An 18,877-nucleotide genomic window follows, 5' to 3' on the forward strand; every position below is an offset into this window, starting at 1 on the left:
ATCGAAACCTGTAAAGAATTTTTGTGAGTTTATTTGAAGCAAACTGTCGACATATGCCGGGAAGCAGAACCTCAAGGAATTGAGATAATGCTCCGGAGAATGGCGGGTTACATTTGTATTTATACATTGCAGTCAAAGGAAAGGGACGTAGGTGGGTTACATGAAATCCATTGGTGATAGACTAGAGAGGCGGGAGAAAGCAAAGCCGGGGGCGGTGGGGGGGGAAACCCCTGGGATTGGATAAAAAGTAAAATGATGGACACATACTTAGGTGGGTGCAGGAACAATCTATACATATAAAAGTCTAAGCAACCATCACAACCGAATGGACGACCGAACAGGCTGCATGGGGCGACTAGGCCAGCAGGGGAGTTAGTGAGGGGCAACCAAACGACTGAGCAGCAGGCTGCGTGGGGTGACCAGGCTGGCAGGAGGGGCAGTTGGGAACGACTAGGCCAGAAGGGGGGGCAGTTAGAGGCAACCAGGCAGGCAGGCAGGTGAGCAGTTAGGAGCCAGTAGTCCTGGATTGTGAGAGGGATGCCCGACTGCTGGTTTAGGCCCAATCACCCCCGAGGGGTCCCGGATTGGAAAGGGTGCAGGCTGGGCTGAGGGGACCACCCCATGCACGAATTTCGTGCACTGGGCCTCTAGTTAACATGATAACAATGAAGGAATTTGTGGTACCTGTCTTGGCGCCCAGGCACATTAGGTTGTGCCCCAGGGGGTCCAGACAAAGGGAAGTTACAAGTTACCCAGACACTTCAAGGGTATGTTATAATAGATGCAAAAAGACAGATAGGCTCAGTTAAGGGAAAGCTTGACCTTGTCAGGGAAGATACCGGCCTAGGATATAACTACCCACCATAACTGCTTTTAGTTAAAGTTTAATTTCAGACCTTCCTTGGGTTACTTTAGGTCTCTGAGTTTGCAAGACTTCCATGTAGGCCTTCCCTGAGCTGGTCAGGTTAGCATGTGGCCCCTTTCATCCACAGGCCCTTGGAACCCGGGACCTTTCAGTCTGCAGGCCAACGGTCTATCCACTGAGCCAAACCGGCTAGGGGTAAAATCACTCTTAAACTGATACAAAAGTTTCTAAAGGCTTACTCTTGACCTCTGTACTTCTTTCTATGGACAACACCTAAGGCACTCTAAAGTCTTGGCATCCATAGTGTGGACCTTGGCCTCCCAGCATTGGCATCACCTGGAGACACCATGTGTAAACAGATTTCCTTTATACTCCCACAGTAACTTCATAAATTAACCACAATAAACGAAATTGTCTGAAGGTCTGGCTGTCTCACTACCAAGGGTGCTCGTGAGGCAGTGGGGAATGTGTCCCACCCATCCATGGCATCCCAAACTGGCTCCACATCCAGACATGGCAGGAGCACAGGAACTGTATGCCTGACAGCCTGCCCTCCCGACTTCAGACTCCAGACTGCAATGTCAGCATCTGCTGAATTTCCAGCCTGCTGGCCTGGCCTCCAGATTTCAGACTTGGCAGTCCTCACAACTGTGTGAAACAATTCCTTAAAATAAATCTCTTGATAGATGGATGGGTGGATGGATGGATGGATGGATGGATAACGGATGGATGGGTGATGGATAGGTGGGTAGATAGATAGGTAGATAGATAGATAGAGCAAGCTCTTATTGGTTCTGTTTCTTTGGAGAACACTGACTGATAAATTTAGTAAGATAAAGATTTGGAGACAAAAGAGCATTCCTCACATAACCTCATTCATTAGGCTTCCTAATAACATGGCTGCCTCTGCTTCTGATGTAACATCAGGGGAGGTACAACTGAAGAGGAACCTTGAGCCAATTAGTAGAGAGCACCAAGAGCAGCAGAGCAGGGGTAGCATATTTTAGCATTTATGTTAATAATGCTTTATAACTCACAGTTTATTTCTTCGAATATAAAGCCTTATATTTCCATTGGTAGAGTGTGTGTGTGTGGAAGAGAGAGAGAGAGAGAGAGAGAGAGAGAGAGAGAGAGAGAGAAGAAAAACCCAAATCTTTGCTACAATCTGATTATATCTTTTAAACTAGTGGCCTGGTGCACGAAATTCGTGCACATTAAAAGGGGGACCCAGAGTCAAGTCCCCGCCCACCCACATGCACCTCAAAATCGCATGAGACCCAGACCCGGCCGCCCCCCCCCCCATTGGGCTAGATCCAGACCCAGCCAGTCCCACCCTTGTCAAGCCCCACTGGGCAGGGGGCATAGCCTCAGGTCCCCTGGCCCGGCGCCAGGATGGGGTGGGGGGCATGCCTTGAGGTCCCCCATCAAGCCCCGCAAGGTGGGGGACATGGCCTGAGATCCCCTGTCAAGCCCCATTGGGTGGGGGGCATGGCCTGAGGTCCCCCGTCAAGCCCTGCCAGGCGGGGGCGGGGGAGCACAGCCTCAGATTCCCTGTCAAGCCCCACTGGCAGGGGGGTGCAGCCTCAGGTCCCCAGTCAAGCCCTGCTGGGCAGGGGGTGCGGTCTGAGGTCCCCTGTCAAGCCCCACCAGGCAGGGGGGTGCAGCCTCAGGTCCCCTGGCCTGGTGCTGGGGCGGGGGGTGCGGCCTGCAGTCCCCTGGCCTGGTGCCAGGGTGGGGGGGAAGGCCTGAGGTCCCCTGTCAAGCCCCACGGGGGCAGGGGAGGGTGTAGCCTGAGGTCCCTGCTGATTGCTTGTTAAAGCTCCTTAAGGGAACTTGGCCTCAGCTGTGGGTGCAGCCATCTTTGTGATGGAGTGATGGTCAATTAGCATATTCCCTCTTTATTAGATAGGAGGATATTCATACCAATAACGCTGCATTTAGAACCTGTATATCTTTGGTTTTTATTGCATAAGGAGACCATGCACTAAAAAAAGTCACAAACATCTGTACCTACTAGGATTCAAGAGTTAAAAATATGAGTTTTAATATCCCCAAAGCATATTTCTTGGAAAACTGTGTTGGATGTGGTGGTGGCCGAGAATGGTTTGTCACCTTGTCTTCTGTGGCTTTAGTTCTTCCATCCCACTTTAGAAGGAGTCTAAACCACTCGAGAACCTTCCCCTCCTTCTACGGCCATTCATCCCTCACCTTCTTGATTTTCTTCCATTTTTACCTATGTTCTCTCCAATTTATTAATTCACAATGCTTACAAGAAATAAAACTGTCAAAGAGACAGGAATATATTTAGGTTGGCTGGTCAAACATTCTCTTCCTAGTAGGAAAACCCAACTAAAGTCAGAAGAGTCTTTGGTAAATATGGAATGATAGCAAAGAAAAAAACAAAAGCCTTGAAGGATATCACCATTCATACTTGTGGCTTTAACATCTCATAATTCCCCAATTCTCCTGGAATTCCTCATCTCTCCCACAATTCTCCATTTTCTCTCACAAGTTTTCTCATGATTTTCTGCTCTTTCACAATTCCCCAATTCCTATCATATTTTCTGTTCCTCTCCACAATTCCCATGGCCCCCCACAATGCTCTGGTTCTCTAATAATTCCCTGTATTTCCCACAATTCTTAATTCTCTCCACCAACACCCCATTATCTGCACAGATCTCTTCTCCCATAATACTCTCATCTCTCTCACAATTCTTTGTTTTCTCACAATTCTCTCCCCCGCCCCTAATTCTCTATCTCTCCGGGCCAGGTTCCAGACCAAAGGGATAGCCCCTGCTGAAATCACTCATATTAAACAACCCTAAACCTGCTTAGCCTATCTCACCCAGTCCTTCCCACGGGAACCATAATAAAGGCTCTTGCCCACAGGTCCCCTCCCTCTGCCTAGTGATGGGCCCAGTGCTTCCTTGTGCCTGTGGTGCCGTGTGTCCCGTGCAGTCCCTTTCTTAGGATCTGTGCGCAGAACACGCTGTCTTCAATGGCAGTCGTTTCCCAATCTGTTGGCCTTACCAAACCCACTTAATAATGAAACTTATTAAAAGGTTTCTGCCTAGATGTGCTCTCGTGAACAGCTGTGAGTGATGGAAGGAGGACTGGGCAAAAGTACTGTGCTTGCCCTAACAGGTTTGGCTCAGTGGATAGAGCGTCGGCCTGTGGACTGAAGGGTCCCAGGTTCGATTCTGGTCAAGGGCATGTACCTTGGTTGCGGGCACATACCCGGTGGGGAGTGTGCAGGAGGCAGCTGATCGATGTTTCTCTCTCATCGATGTTTCTAACTCTCTATCCCTCTCCCTTCCTCTCTGTAAAAAATCAATAAAATATATTAAAAAAAAGTACTGTGCTTGCGCACTCGCCCCTGGAGGGGTCCACAGGGAGGCTGGGTCCTTTGGGCAGGAACCAGGGCCTGCGATGCGGATGAGGCCCCAGAACGTGGTGAAGATGATGACCTGGAGGGCGAGGGAGCGAGCCGTCATGGCTGAAGCTGGGATGGCCTTTCTGAGTTGTTCCCCTTGAGGCTAGGGGCCCCGGCTTATGAACCCTTGCATAGACCACTCATAGGCTGCAATCTGCCACGCGGGGGGGGGGGGGGGGGGGGGAGGGGGTGGTGGTGGCGGGGGGTGCAGATTTGCCCGAGGCAGTTCTCTTAGGCTGAGGGCAAATCCTGGCGACAGCCTCAGCTACCACACTCCGGGCACCTGGGGGATGGACTGACTGCCTGGCCCTTGGAGAGCACCTGGGTGTGCAGTGCACCTCAGAGGTCCACGACAGTGCTGCAGGGCGCCATGTGCTTCTCATTAACGCTTTAAGGAGCCAGATGAAATGACCTTGATTGGAAAGCAGTGATGAATAGTATTGTGAGACCCAAACAACCATCAGGTGACACCATTTCTCTGTGATTTCTATTAGCGCCACACGTAGCTAATGCCACTACAGGGTCTGTTGCCTGCATCCCTGCTGGGAAAGGAAACACACTCAGTTTCTGTGAGAGGTAAGTGAAAATACAGACCTTCCAGTCCACACACCCAGTGCAGAAGGCCTGGGGAGGGGGGGGATCTTGTTTGGTTCATCTTGGGATCTCCAGGGTCCGCCACCGCTCTGGACGCCTACTGAGGCTCGTTGAGTCATCACTGTAATTAAAACTGGCGAGAGGCAGCTTAAAAAGACAGACATTTTCAAACGAACTCCTGCAAAGCACCCCCTGGACGCTTCAAGCTTATGTCCTGGAAAGTCTTGCTCTAGGGAAGTCTCCGCCCCCCGAGAAAGGTGCCTGGCCAGGAGGGGCGGGGCCAGAGTGTGGCGCACGCGCTTATAAGCCGAGGCGGGCGGGGGCGGGGCCCGCTCCCTCGTGATTGACGGGAGCTCTTTCCAGCAGGAGCTTCGCCTCCCCCACACCCGGAAGTCCCGCCTTCGGAAAAGGAAATCGCGCCGGGCGCGAGTGCCAGCGGTGACCGAGGCGACAGCGGTGACCGAGCGAGGGGAAGGCGGCAGTGGCAGGTCGCAGCCGCTCCGGGCCGGAGTTGGAAGCGAGAGGCGGGTCCGGCGCCCAGAGCAGCCCGGGCGGGAGTCAGGTGCGGAGCGGCGGGCTCGCGGAGGCCCGCGGGGTGTGGGGGGCTGGGGCTGGAGCAGGTGGGACGCGTGGGGACCGTGCGAGGAAGACACTCCGCACCGTGCCCTCTGCCGTCCTTTCCTTCCTTGAATCCCTTTTCTGCGCTGTACTTTTCCCAGACCCACACACGCTCGCTAAACCCCGGGGCGGGGGACTCGTCTGGCCTGAGTAAACCTCCCCTCTCCCACCCGATCACCACCAGTAAACCTCCCCTCTCCCACCCGATCACCACCAGCAAACCTCCCCTCTCCTGCCCGATCACCACCAGTAAACTTCCCCTCTCCCACCCGATCACCACCAGTAAACCTCCCCTCTCCCACCTGATCACCACCAGTAAACCTCCCCTCTCCCACCCGATCACCACCAGTAAACCTCCCCTCTCCCACCCGATCACCACCAGTAAACCTCCCCTCTCCCGCCCGATCACCACCAGTAAACCTCCCCTCTCCCACCCGATCACCACCAGTAAACCTCCCCTCTCCCACCCGATCACCACCAGTAAACCTCCCCTCTCCCGCCCGATCACCACCAGTAAACCTCCCCTCTCCCGCCCGATCACCACCAGTAAACCTCCCCTCTCCCGCCCGATCACCACCAGTAAACCTCCCCTCTCCCACCCGATCACCACCAGTAAACCTCCCCTCTCCCGCCCGATCACCACCAGTAAACCTCCCCTCTCCCACCCGATCACCACCAGTAAACCTCCCCTCTCCCACCCGATCACCACCAGTAAACCTCCCCTCTCCCGCCCGATCACCAGTAAACCTCCCCTCTCCCACCCGATCACCACCAGTAAACCTCCCCTCTCCCGCCCGATCACCAGTAAACCTCCCCTCTCCCACCCGATCACCACCAGTAAACCTCCCCTCTCCCACCCGATCACCACCAGTAAACCTCCCCTCTCCCACCCGATCACCACCAGTAAACCTCCCCTCTCCCACCCGATCACCACCAGTAAACCTCCCCTCTCCCGCCCGATCACCACCAGTAAACCTCCCCTCTCCCACCCGATCACCACCAGTAAACCTCCCCTCTCCCGCCCGATCACCACCAGTAAACCTCCCCTCTCCCACCCGATCACCAGTAAACTTCCCCTCTCCCACCTGATCACCACCAGTAAACCTCCCCTCTCCCGCCCGATCACCACCAGTAAACCTCCCCTCTCCCGCCCGATCACCAGTAAACCTCCCCTCTCCCACCCGATCACCACCAGTAAACCTCCCCTCTCCCACCCGATCACCACCAGTAAACCTCCCCTCTCCCGCCCGATCACCACCAGTAAACCTCCCCTCTCCCACCCGATCACCACCAGTAAACCTCCCCTCTCCCACCCGATCACCACCAGTAAACCTCCCCTCTCCCACCCGATCACCACCAGTAAACCTCCCCTCTCCCGCCCGATCACCACCAGTAAACCTCCCCTCTCCCACCCGATCACCACCAGTAAACCTCCCCTCTCCCACCCGATCACCACCAGTAAACCTCCCCTCTCCCGCCCGATCACCACCAGTAAACCTCCCCTCTCCCACCCGATCACCACCAGTAAACCTCCCCTCTCCCGCCCGATCACCACCAGTAAACCTCCCCTCTCCCGCCCGATCACCAGTAAACCTCCCCTCTCCCACCCGATCACCACCAGTAAACCTCCCCTCTCCCGCCCGATCACCAGTAAACCTCCCCTCTCCCACCCGATCACCACCAGTAAACCTCCCCTCTCCCACCCGATCACCACCAGTAAACCTCCCCTCTCCCGCCCGATCACCACCAGTAAACCTCCCCTCTCCCACCCGATCACCAGTAAACTTCCCCTCTCCCACCTGATCACCACCAGTAAACCTCCCCTCTCCCGCCCGATCACCACCAGTAAACCTCCCCTCTCCCGCCCGATCACCACCAGTAAACCTCCCCTCTCCCGCCCGATCACCAGTAAACCTCCCCTCTCCCACCCGATCACCACCAGTAAACCTCTCCTCTCCCGCCCGATCACCACCAGTAAACCTCCCCTCTCCCGCCCGATCACCACCAGTAAACCTCCCCTCTCCCACCCGATCACCAGTAAACTTCCCCTCTCCCACCTGATCACCACCAGTAAACCTCCCCTCTCCCGCCCGATCACCACCAGTAAACCTCCCCTCTCCCGCCCGATCACCAGTAAACCTCCCCTCTCCCACCCGATCACCACCAGTAAACCTCTCCTCTCCCGCCCGATCACCACCAGTAAACCTCCCCTCTCCCGCCCGATCACCACCAGTAAACCTCCCCTCTCCCGCCCGATCACCACCAGTAAACCTCCCCTCTCCCGCCGGATCATCAGTAAACCTCCAGTCTCCCGTCCGATCACCGGCCAAGGACCCTCTACCTCGGCCTAACCCCCTGGCTGTGACATGGTTTCTCAGGGACCTCCTCACCTCAAACCGCCCCCCCCCAAAAAAAAAAAATCCGCCCATCGTTAGAAACGTTCCCCCAAAGGCTGGTATACATATCACAACTAGTATTGCCCAAAGCAGGTAATATATTAAAGCTGTTGCTGGAAGTGGGTACCCTGCCCCGCAGATGTCGGGAAGGATGGCAAGGATGAAGAACAAGTTGGCCAGATTAAGAATTCCCAGGGAGTAGTTGGAACGCAGACATCAGCATTAATCTCTCTTTGCTTTGGCACGTGTGAATTTAGAATTGTTTGGATTCAGCACTGCGGTCCACCATGGGTTTGTCTTCATCCACCCCTGCTGTTGCAGTTCAGACCACAAATGCTTCAGCTCACCAGACTGCATCCCCGCCTTCAGGATGTCCCATGCATGAAGGGAAAATGAAAGGTAATCGATCCTTTGTCTAGAAAATAAGAACAGAAGGGAATCCTCAGAAGGGTTTTAGGGAAGAGGCAGAACAGCACGTGCTAGTGAGGCTCCCTGGGTTGGGCCCTTATGTTGCTACTTACAAGTCACGTGACTGTAGACAAGTACTTCTCACCGCATCAACTGTAAGATGAAGCTATATGCTTCACAGGGTTATTATGACAATTAATTGAGATAATGAATGACAGTGTAGTGTTCATTCCACACATCAGCCCCAATGCCCCCAAAGTTTGTGTGTGTCTATATCTGTGGTTCTCAACTTGGGTGGGCGGTGATTCCCTGTCACCCCAGGGGACATTTGGCAACGTCTGGAGACATTTTTGCCTGTCATAACTGTGAGGAGAGGTACATACATCTAGTGAGTAGAAGCCAGGAGTTCTGCTAAACAACCTGCAGTGCACAGGACAGCTCTTCAACAAAGACTCACCTGGCCCCAAACGTCAAGAGGGCTGTGCTTGAGAAACCTTGAGCTAGCTGTCTTGATTAACCAAGACAACTTTAGCCCAGCCGGTGTGGCTCAGTGGTTGAGTGTCAACCTATGAACCAGGAGGTCACCGTTAGATTCCCAGTCAGGGCACATGCCCGGGTTCGAGCTCAATCCCCAGTGTGGGGTGTGCAGGAGGCAGGCGATCAATGATTCTCTCTCATCATTGATGTCTCTCCCTCCCCCTCTTTCTTCCTTTCCTTTCTTCTCTGAAATCAATAAAAATGTATTCTAAAAAAAGACAACTTTCCTCCTGCATCCTCTGTAAAAATAAGTCATCACCTGATGGCTTGTTGTTCATTCTTCAGGTGCAAACGAAGAAGCTTTCATTTTGAACTGATGCACATCTGCTTTAGGTCGTTTGTATAAAGCAGGGCCTGGACCAGCCTGATGGGTGCCTTCCTGCTTCAAGACGTGAGGGGAAGAGCCAGCAGGGTACGCTGAACGAGTGCTCACGGTCCATTCCCTTGGACCGTCAGCAAGGATTCACTCACTGCCCACTCTGTGCCGAGCGCTGGTGGGTTTCACTTGGTTTTGCGCTGAGAGAACAGCAGTGTAGGAAACAGACAAGAATCCTTTGCTGGATGGAGTTTACATACTCATCCTCATAATCCCGCGTGGTGGGTTTTCTCCCTTTTTTATTTACGTATTTATTATAAAACGTATCTTGATTGATTTCAGAGAGGAAGGGAGAGGGAGAGAGAGAAACAGCAATCAATGATGAGAGAGAATCAGGGATCGGCTGCCTCCTGCACGCCCCCAACTGGGGATCAAGCCCACAAAATGCACATGTGCCCTTCATGGGAATCAAACCCGGGACCCTCCAGTCCGCAGGCCCACACTCTATCCACTGAGCCAAACCGGCCAGGGCTGGGGATAGCAAACTTCGAGAACCCTGTCCTCGCCTTTAGGATATCGGGAAACTAGCTAGCTTAGCCGTGGGCAGCTTTCAGCAGCCGTCACCTAGCTGTCTGTGGTCATCACTGGTCAGAAAGTCAGCTCTTTAGGGCCCAGCCTGGAGAGCCGGGCGCCCTGCCTTTGCGGTGACACGGTTTTTATCCTTGATTTCAGGTTGTCCGGTGAGTGAAAAGCCATCTGACCCAACCTGCGAGAGCAAAACCAGCTCTGGGCCTGCCCACCAAGACCGCGCCTACGAGTACGTGGAGTGCCCTGTTACGGGCGCTGCTGCGGAAAAGCAGAACCTAGATCCTTCTAATCTGGTAATCCGCACTCGGCTCCTTCCTCCTGGAACTTTTTTTAAATGTATTTTTATTGATTTTAGAGAGGAAGGGAGAGAGAGAGACATCAATGATGAGAGAATCGTGGGTCGGCTGCCTCCGGCAGGCCCCCCACTGGGGATCGAGCCTGCAATCTGGACATGTGCCCCAACCAGGAATTGAACCGTGACCTCCTGGTTCACAGGTCAATGCTCAACCACTGAGCCACTCCAGTCGGGCCTTTTCCTTTTCTCTTTTTTCCCCACCTGTGATTTTAAACACACTGTGCTGAGAACAGGTACGGTGCCCGGTGTGGTGCCAGCACTCCCAGCCCTTCTGCCATCTTTCTAACCGGGGGCTGTGTTGTGCCTTAATAATTCCGTGCACCTGCTAGAAAATCCTTCACACTTTCACTACAACAAGTTCTCAGCCAGTGGTTCTCAACCTGGGGTGCCTCAGTGGGCATTGGTTGTCACGACTGGGGAAGAGGGGTACTGTTGGGTTGAGGTCAGGGATGTTGCTAAAGATCCTACAGTGCTCAGAACACAGGCCGGTAACCAAGCGTTATCCGGCCCCAAGCGGCGGTAGTAGCAAGAGTGAGAAGCCCTGGTCCAGGCTGAGTGCTTGCCTGTGGTGTCGCTGCCGCTGTGTCTGGGAGGAAGCATCCTTTGCCTCCCTCCGGTCTGCCAATGCGGGGACGTCCCCACTCACCGGTAATGTACTCACCCCAGAGGCTGAAAGCATAAGCAAGATCCTAAAAGTAACATTCTCTAACAGGAAGTGGTGCTGTACATATATCCTATCAGACTTCCTCAGAAGAATGAAGAGTCATTTTTGTTAAGCCCGCCATAGAAAGGTTTCCTGAAATGCCTACTGATCATGGTATTTGTTGTTACTTTTTTTTTTTTTTTTCCGTTAATCCTCACATGAGGATATTTTTTTTCATTACCTTTCGGAGTGGAAGGGAGGGAGGGCGGGAGGGCGTGGAGGAGGGGCGGTTGGCATTGAACCTGAAACAAAGGTACATGCCGTTGACCGGGAATCAAACCCGTGACCCTTCAGTGCGTAGGCCGGCGCTCTAACCTCTGAGCACACTGGCCAGGGCAGTGTTTACTTCTTCACCCTTGAGGAGAACAAGACCAAGAATATACCCACAAGGTGTGTTTACCGCTTATGAGAACTTGAACAGGGGAAATGGTCTGATAGGGCTGAGACGTTGCTGCCAGTGGTTTAACAGAGAACCCGTGTCACACGTGCAACGCGTGGCTTTCCAGGAAGTGGCTCATACCGTGCTTGTTTCTACTCTGTGTCATGTCTCCAACACTGAAAAAAGATTCTGCTTGTTTTATTCAGATGCCACCCCCTAATCAGACACCGGCCCCTGACCAGCCGTTTGCACTCTCCACTGTGCGGGAGGAGTCATCCATTCCGAGAGCAGATTCGGAGAAGAAGTGGGTTTACCCTTCCGAGCAGATGTTCTGGAACGCGATGCTCAAGAAAGGGTAAGCGAGGGAGCCTCGTACTGAGAACAGAAATGCACTTGTTACATTTATCTAAGAATAAATGCCAAAGAGGTTTTTAGCCTCCAAACCTCCACTAAGTTTTTATTTCAAAAGATAATTTGTGTAGAATAATGTTCAGGCTTATCAGAAGATAGCGTACCAGCCAGGATTCTCCGGCGAAGCAGACCAGGGCACGTGTGTCCGGAGCGATAGCAGGAGGCTGGTCTGATCTTGCTGACCTCCTTGCCCAGGTGGAAATGGAAGGATGACGACATCAGTCAGAAGGACATGTACAACATCATCAGGATCCACAACCAGAACAACGAGCAGGCTTGGAAGGAGATTTTGAAGTGGGAAGCCCTTCATGCTGCGTAAGTATGTCTGAGATCTTATAAACCCTTTTCAGCCCTGGCCGGTGTGGCTCAGTGGATAGAGCGTCGGCCTGCGGACCAAAGGGTCCCGGGTTCGATTCTGGTCAAGGGCATGTTCCTCGGTTGCAGGCTTCTTCCTGGCCCAGGCCCTGGTCAGGACTCGTTCAGGAGGAAACGAATCGATGTTTCTCTGTCTTTCCCTCTCTCTTCCACTCTCCCTAGAAATCAATGGAAAAATATCCTTGGGTGAGGATTAACAACAACAACAACAACAAATCCTTCCAGCTTCTTTCTTATTTTGGGTCCAGGGTTTTAACATTCATTCAGATGTGTCATTTCAATGAAATAGTTTGGGTAGCAGGCCTGTGCCAGTGACTGTGGTGTGGCTGGCCCCCCTCCACGCAACCGTGTAAACCCATGGATTCCATGGGTCCCGGGTGCAGAAAGGGAGGAGTAGGGATGGCTGGTCTCTGCTCCCCAGTATCTGGGCCTCACCTGCCGTCACTCAGTGGTCAGGGCTGGCTTGACAGTCGTGGGCTGGAATCCTCTGGATTCTATTTCCTTTTCTGGTGAGGGACGCCGGCTGCCGGCCACGACTCCTACCCACAGCTTCTGAACATGGCCGCTTCGGCTTCCTCACGCTGGTGGCTGGGTTCCCAGAGCTGGGGTACAAAGCTGCATCTGCTTTGATGACCTAGCCTCAGAAGCCCCGGGCCGTCACCTGCCTGCCCAGGTTCGGGGGAGCGAGGGGGGCGGGTCAGAGACCCCCGCCTCTCAACGGGAGGAGTGTCAGTCCATGGAAAGCAGAGCATGTGGGACACGGGACACTATATTGCTCTCTGCCCCTAGGACAGGGGTGGGCAAACTTTTTGACTCGAGGGCCACAATGGGTTCTTAAACTGGACCGGAGGGCCAGAACAAAAGCATGGATGGAGTGTTTGTGTGAACTAATATAAATTCAAAGTAAAGGAGCGGAGGGGAGAGCAAGAGAACCCTCTGCTCTTTTGGCTCCGCGGGCCGGATAGAACAGCCGAACGGGCCGGATCCGGCCCGCGGGCCGTAGTTTGCCCATGGCTGCTAGGAGATGCTCCCTCAGCAGCGTTTACTGAGTCCTCAGCAGGCCTAATGCCCCAAGATGTCTTAGAGCCCTAACCAGTTTTATTCAATGGATAGAGCCTTGGCCTGCGGACTCAAGGGTCCCAGGTTCGATTCCGGTCAAGGGCATGTACCTGGGTTGCGGGCACATCCCCAGTAGGGGGCATGCAGGAGGCAGCTGATCGATGTTTCTCTCTCATCGATGTTTTTAACTCTCTATCCCTCTCCCTTTCTCTCTGTAAAAAATCAATAAAATATATTTTTTAAAAAAAGAATTTATCCAAAGTAAATGCCTTAAAATAATTGGAATTGGATTTGAAACTCAAAAATTGTTGAAAAATATTAATTATTTAAAAAAAAGATTTCTTAGAGTGCAGGCCTTTTTCTGGCGGAGAAGGCTGGCCGTGAGCTCAGCCAGTACGGGGCTCGAACGGTCTTACGTGACGCTGCCCCCCAACTCCCTGCGCCTGGGAGCAGGCCGGCTGGCACCCAGGAAATCCTCACCGAGGCTGTGCGGAGAGTGGGCGGATTTTCCAGCCAGGACCTCGCCACCCATCCTGTGTGCCGCTGCTTCCTTAAGGAGCTGGTCCAACACCAATTACATAAATCCTAGGGGTTTATCTAGCATTTTCCTTCTTCATGAAGGCTGTTCATTGGTATCAGACCCAAAAAGAGTATAGGGTTTTGTGATGTTCGTCTGCAAAAATACCCCAGCCGCTCTATGCGAAAGAGAAGCGTGATGCCCGATACTCCACCCTCCTTTGTCCCCCAAGAACATGCCTGTGGCCCCACTCCAAATGAAAAGGCCCTGGCCCCGGACTCCTGCGGGGCAGATATTTGGAGGGAAGTGGAGGGAGGGGAACATACCTGATCTGGAAATAGAGAGCAGCTTTTTAAGGAATAGGGATACTGGTTTGATTTTTTTTTTTAAATATATTTTATTTATTTTTTACAGAGAGGAAGGGAGAGGGATAGAGAGCTAGAAACATCGATGAGAGAGAACATCAATCAGCTGCCTCCTGCACACCTCCCACTGGGGATGTGCCCGCAACCAAGGTACATGCCCTTGACCGGAATTGAACCCGGGACCCTTCAGTCCGCAGGCTGACGCTCTATCCACTGAGCCAAACCGGTTTCGGCAGGGATACTGGTTTGAATTTGGCAGTGACCTTTCTTTGTGATTGTGATTCTATGTAAAACGCATTCAGAAAACTGCCTGTTATTGAGGAAATGCAACATCATATTTTGCAAAGGAAAGAAGATCTTTCCATAGACTTGTCTTGTTTGGGGCTTTCTAGGGAGTGTCCTTGTGGTCCCTCGTTGGTCCGGTTCGGAGGGAAAGCCAAAGAGTACTCCCCACGGGCAAGAATCCGCTCCTGGATGGGGTGAGTGTGGGCAGAAGTGACTGGCGCTCCCCTGTGAGGGTGCCTTCTCCATGGCACCGACACCAGACGGTCAGATAACTGTGGGGCCATCTCCCACTCTGTAGTCCATGTGCACCTGTAGGTTTCATCCTGTCCGGGGAGTGTGCCGGGTGGGGGCGGATTCGCTCGGGTCGCCGGGTTGTTCCCCATCCCACTGTCGCAGGATTGACCCGAGCTGTCCTCCGACTCCTCCTTGGATCTCTGCGCTTGGCCTTCTCCCTCCTCTCCCAGCGTGGCCAGAGAACCACACCCCTCACCCCGCTGGCTCTCTGTCCTGTGGGCCTTCTTCCTGGGTGGGCACACTGGCTGGCACCACCTTTGTCGGGCGCTGTGGGCTGTGACGAGTCTCTCTTCCCCGATGGGATGTTTGCCGGCGATCAGGCTAAGGCTCACCAGCCGGTCTTCCTTCCAGGTACGAGTTGCCTTTCGACAGGCACGACTGGATCGTCAACCGCTGCGGGACGGAAGTCAGATACGTCATTGACTACTACGACGGCGGCGAGGTCAACCAGGAGTACCAGTTCACCATCCTGGACGTCCGGCCCGCCTTCGACTCGCTCTCGGCGGTGTGGGACAGGATGAAGGTCGCCTGGTGGCGCTGGACCTCATAGCCACTGCTTTGTTAGAGACAGGGAAATACCAACTATTTTCTTTTTTTTTTTTCAGAAGGATACATTAAACTATTTTCCCTAAACTGAATTGCACTCATGGTGTACTGGGAAGGTCGAGTGGGTCATGACCTTAAACCTCACTTGGCGAAGGGTAGTAGGCATGCGCTCTTTTGAGCTGTTTTCACCCCACCATTTGATGGCCGATCATGTACGTTTCCTTCCCACGTAGTAAGTGGGGAGCAGTCCCTTTGTTTTCCCTTTAACTGCAGTATTGCCTGTGTATTTAATCTAGAAAAGTCCGAACCACCTCTTGAAAAGAACTTCCCTTAAAATATGAAGAGAGCCGCTTCTTACTGTTTTCTCTTGACTCCTTGAGACCCGAAAACCCATAGGATGTGCAGGACCTCTTACCTGGTCAAATACTGTCATTAAAGCTGTTATGCTTTTTAAAGAGTCACCAGCGATTCTCAAGGCCCAACAGGCGTCCTCAAACTACAGCCCGCGGGCCACATGCGGCCCGCCGAGGACATTTATCCGGCCCGCCGGGTGCCGCTGCCTGTCCTACTTAGCAGCCGACTCGTCCCGGGCCCGCAGTGCGCATAGGAATTTGTTCATAGTTTTTTTTTAACTATAGTCCGGCCCTCCAATGGTCTGAGGCCCTGTTTAAAAAGTTTGAGGACCCCTGCCCTACGATATGGTCGTGACCCCGGAAGAAAACGCAGAGGTTGACTCCGGAAGTGCACTGAGCAAAACTAGTGTCTTGGCTCCCCACGTCCTCATGGGAATTGTTCAGACCTGGCCTTGTTCCAGAATCGTGTCAACGCCCCCGTGGTCTGAGGGTGCACATGCACGGGAATGTGTGTCTCAGCCTTTTCATTGTCCTCTCCATCCCCACTGTTCTGATAGGGAACTGCCCCCAACAGGCAGGTCTCACGGTCCCTGGTTTGGACAAGTTGTCCCACTCTTGCGCCCCGTTCCTGCTGCCTGGAGCCCTCCCTGTGGCCGGCCTCGTCTGAGCCTTGAAGGTCTGGCTGGAGGTGCAGTGTTAGCGATGATCCCTTTCTAACCATGGTCCTGTTTTGTTGAGTGTTCAGGGAGCTCTACCATTGAAATTCCTGGTTCCGGTCATCCACATACTGGTGGTTCCTCTTAGAGCAGCAGCATGCTACAAATGACTGTTGGGTTTGGTTTGGTTTTGAGTTGATAATATTAAGTCCTTGCATTTCTCCTAAATACTGGATTGTTTAATTAGCAGACTGGAGTGATTAATTTGCCATGAATGTCTTTGTGGTGACAGCTTTGTGTGGGGTTTTTTAAATCTAACAACCTTAAGCTCTTCGACATTTCAGAATATTTGTATATTTTAAAATCAAATAAAGCTGATAGTGAACAGGTTTCCAAGTTTCTTAAGAGTAACTTTACACTTAACAATCATGTCCTCTAACCTTTATGGAAATGATGCTGCCGTCACCCTGCGAGAGGCAGCCACCTTCTCAGCCGCTAATGACACCCTCACAGGCACACCTCGGAGGTCCTGCGGGCTTGGTTCCCCACCACTGCGATAACCGAGTGTCACAAAGTGATAGGGAGAGGGTCTTGCTTTCAGTTTGTAAAAAAGTGCAACGCCTGTGGAGCGCAATAAAGCAAATAGGGATAAAACGTCTGCCTGTACTAAGGAAAAGCATTACTGTTGGCACTTTTAGAAGTACAGGATAAGGCATTAGAAACAAATTGTAACTAGAAACAAACCTGAGCCTTGGGCAGGCACCCCTTTTATAGGGCAACTGCATTTCTTGAGAAAAACCTAAAACTGTCAAGCAAACCTGATAAGATCAGTTTATACCCCCACCACTCCTGGAAAGACCAGCCTACCAGCTTTCATAGTTGCTTGTGTCTAGATCAGTGGTCGGCAAACTCATTAGTCACCAGAGCCAAATATCAATAATACAATGATTGAAATTTCTTTGGAGAGCCACATTTTTTAAACTTCAACTTCTTCTAACGCCACTTCTTCAACATAGACTCGCCCAGGCCGTGGTATTTTGTGGAAGAGCCATACTCAAGGGGCCAAAGAACCGCATGTGGCTCGCGAGCCGCAGTTTGCCGACCATGGGTCTAGATTACCCGTGAGCATATTCAGAGATCAATACTTCTCTGATCCCGTAGGAGGTTTCATTTATAACTTGAAATTCATTTTGGATATTCTCCAGGGCTGAAACTAAGCCTGTTGTCTATGGAAACAGCACTATTCGGAATCATCAAACTACGTTGGGCAAAGTATTAACAAACGGGGTGGGGGGGTTGAACTGGAATTGTATATAGGGTGTCCCCCCCCCAAATGTATACATTTACTGAATAATTATACTAGTACAGGTAGTGTTTATTAACATACATTTCATTTTCAAAACAGCTACCAAAAAAAAAACACAAACCAGCTACCAGCTGTTGCAGTGCGTATACATTTTCTGGGATACCCTGTATTAATATGGGGCATTCCTAGTAATACCTACCTAAAATGCATTCAGGAATGGTCATGTTCCCTGCATCATCATGGGCATGCAAAAGGCAACAGGTGCCCTTAGTTCAGTCAGTAATGAAAGGGTGGGTAAGTGCTAGGATTCCGACAGCCTCGTGGTCACCCAGGGTGGGGAGTTCTTGTATTTCTGAATATACAGCTACCAGTTTCCGAACTGTCACCAATATGTTCGGTCCTCTACCAGAGTGACTGTTCCCTCGCTAAAGTGAAAAGATGCACATTGCATGCCTCACCTCTGCCGTGACTGAGGGACTTGTACTAGGGGTCATTTGTGTCTTCCTAGGCTGAAAGCCATGGGTGGTGATCAACAATGCTATCCTCACCCTAGCTCAGCCGTGGGCAAACTACGGCCCGCGGGCCGGATCCGGCTGTTCTATCCGGTTCTCTTGCTCTCCCCTCCGCTCCTTTACTTTGAATTTATATTAGTTCACACAAACACTCCATCCATGCTTTTGTTCTGGCCCTCCGGTCCAGTTTAAGAACCCATTGTGGCCCTCGAGTCAAAAAGTTTGCCCACCCCTGCCCCCTAGCTGGTTTGGCTCAGTGAATAGAGTGTCAGCCTGCAGACTGAAGGGTCCCGGTTCAATTCCGGTCAAGGGCACATACCTTGGTTGCAGGCTCAATCCCCAGTCCTGGTTGGGGCTCCTGCAAGAGGCAGCCACTCAATGTGTCAATGAGTCTCACATTGATGTTTCTCTCTCAGTCTCTCTTCCTCCCTTCCACTCTCTCTAAAAATCAATGGAAAAATACCCTGGGGTGAGGATTAGGGGAAAAAAAAGAATGCTTGTCCTTGAAAAGATGCCTGCACCCCCATGTTTGTTGCAGCATTATTCACAGTAGCCAAGATATGGAAGCAACCTACGTGTCCACCGATAGATGAATGGATAAAGAAAATGTGGTATATATATCTCACAGGTACACACAATGGAATATTATTTGACCATTAAAAAGAAAACTCTTATCATTTGCAACAACATGGATGGACCTTGAAGGCATTATGCTAATTGGATAAGTCTGAGAAAAGACATACCATATGATCTAACTTATATGTGGAATCTTAAAAAATACTCCCCCAAACCGAGCTTATAGATACAGAGAAGATTGGTGGTTGCCAGAGATGGAGGGTAGAGGGCGAGGGGGAATTTGTGAAGAGGGTCAAAAGTGCAAATCTCTAATTATAAGACAAATACGTGATAGGAGTATAACACACAGCATGGTAATTACAGTTGAAAACACTATTGCGTATTTGGAAGTTGCTAAGAGTAGATCTTAAGAGTTTTCACAAAAAAGAAA

At 51.9% G+C, this 18,877-nt stretch overlaps 1 protein-coding gene across 8 annotated transcripts; it reads left to right on the plus strand.

Moving 5' to 3' along the window:
• Positions 1-5,274: 5,274 nt before the first annotated feature.
• HCCS (holocytochrome c synthase) lies at positions 5,275-16,453 on the plus strand. 8 transcript variants are annotated; one of them, XM_080653878.1, is made up of 8 exons: positions 5,285-5,454; positions 8,046-8,305; positions 9,137-9,263; positions 9,900-10,048; positions 11,399-11,547; positions 11,799-11,918; positions 14,312-14,398; positions 14,850-16,453. In XM_080653878.1, the coding sequence occupies exons 5-8, from the start codon at positions 11,399-11,401 to the stop codon at positions 15,046-15,048; spliced, it is 555 nt and encodes a 184-aa protein (XP_080510004.1). In that variant the 5' UTR covers positions 5,285-5,454; positions 8,046-8,305; positions 9,137-9,263; positions 9,900-10,048; the 3' UTR covers positions 15,049-16,453. The 8 variants fall into 8 exon arrangements, with proteins under 8 accessions (XP_080510002.1, XP_080510004.1, XP_080509997.1 ...); XM_080653877.1 differs by having other exon boundaries at positions 5,314-5,454; positions 8,164-8,305; XM_080653876.1 differs by lacking the exon at positions 9,137-9,263 and having other exon boundaries at positions 5,275-5,454; positions 8,228-8,305.
• Positions 16,454-18,877: the final 2,424 nt, after the last annotated feature.

Source organism: Plecotus auritus, assembly GCF_963455305.1.
Source record: "Plecotus auritus genome assembly, chromosome: X".
Classification (NCBI taxonomy): domain Eukaryota; kingdom Metazoa; phylum Chordata; class Mammalia; order Chiroptera; family Vespertilionidae; genus Plecotus; species Plecotus auritus.

What these genes read in the sequence shown, in the direction of transcription:
- HCCS (XM_080653871.1), top strand. Translation starts at nt 8,194, where the DNA reads ATGGGTTTGTCTTCATCCACCCCTGCTGTTGCAGTTCAGACCACAAAT. An exon ending in GCATGAAGGGAAAATGAAAG is followed by an intron (nt 8,306 to 9,899) that starts GTAATCGATCCT and finishes CCTTGATTTCAG; the next exon opens with GTTGTCCGGTGAGTGAAAAG. An exon ending in AGAATCCGCTCCTGGATGGG is followed by an intron (nt 14,399 to 14,849) that starts GTGAGTGTGGGC and finishes TCTTCCTTCCAG; the next exon opens with GTACGAGTTGCCTTTCGACA.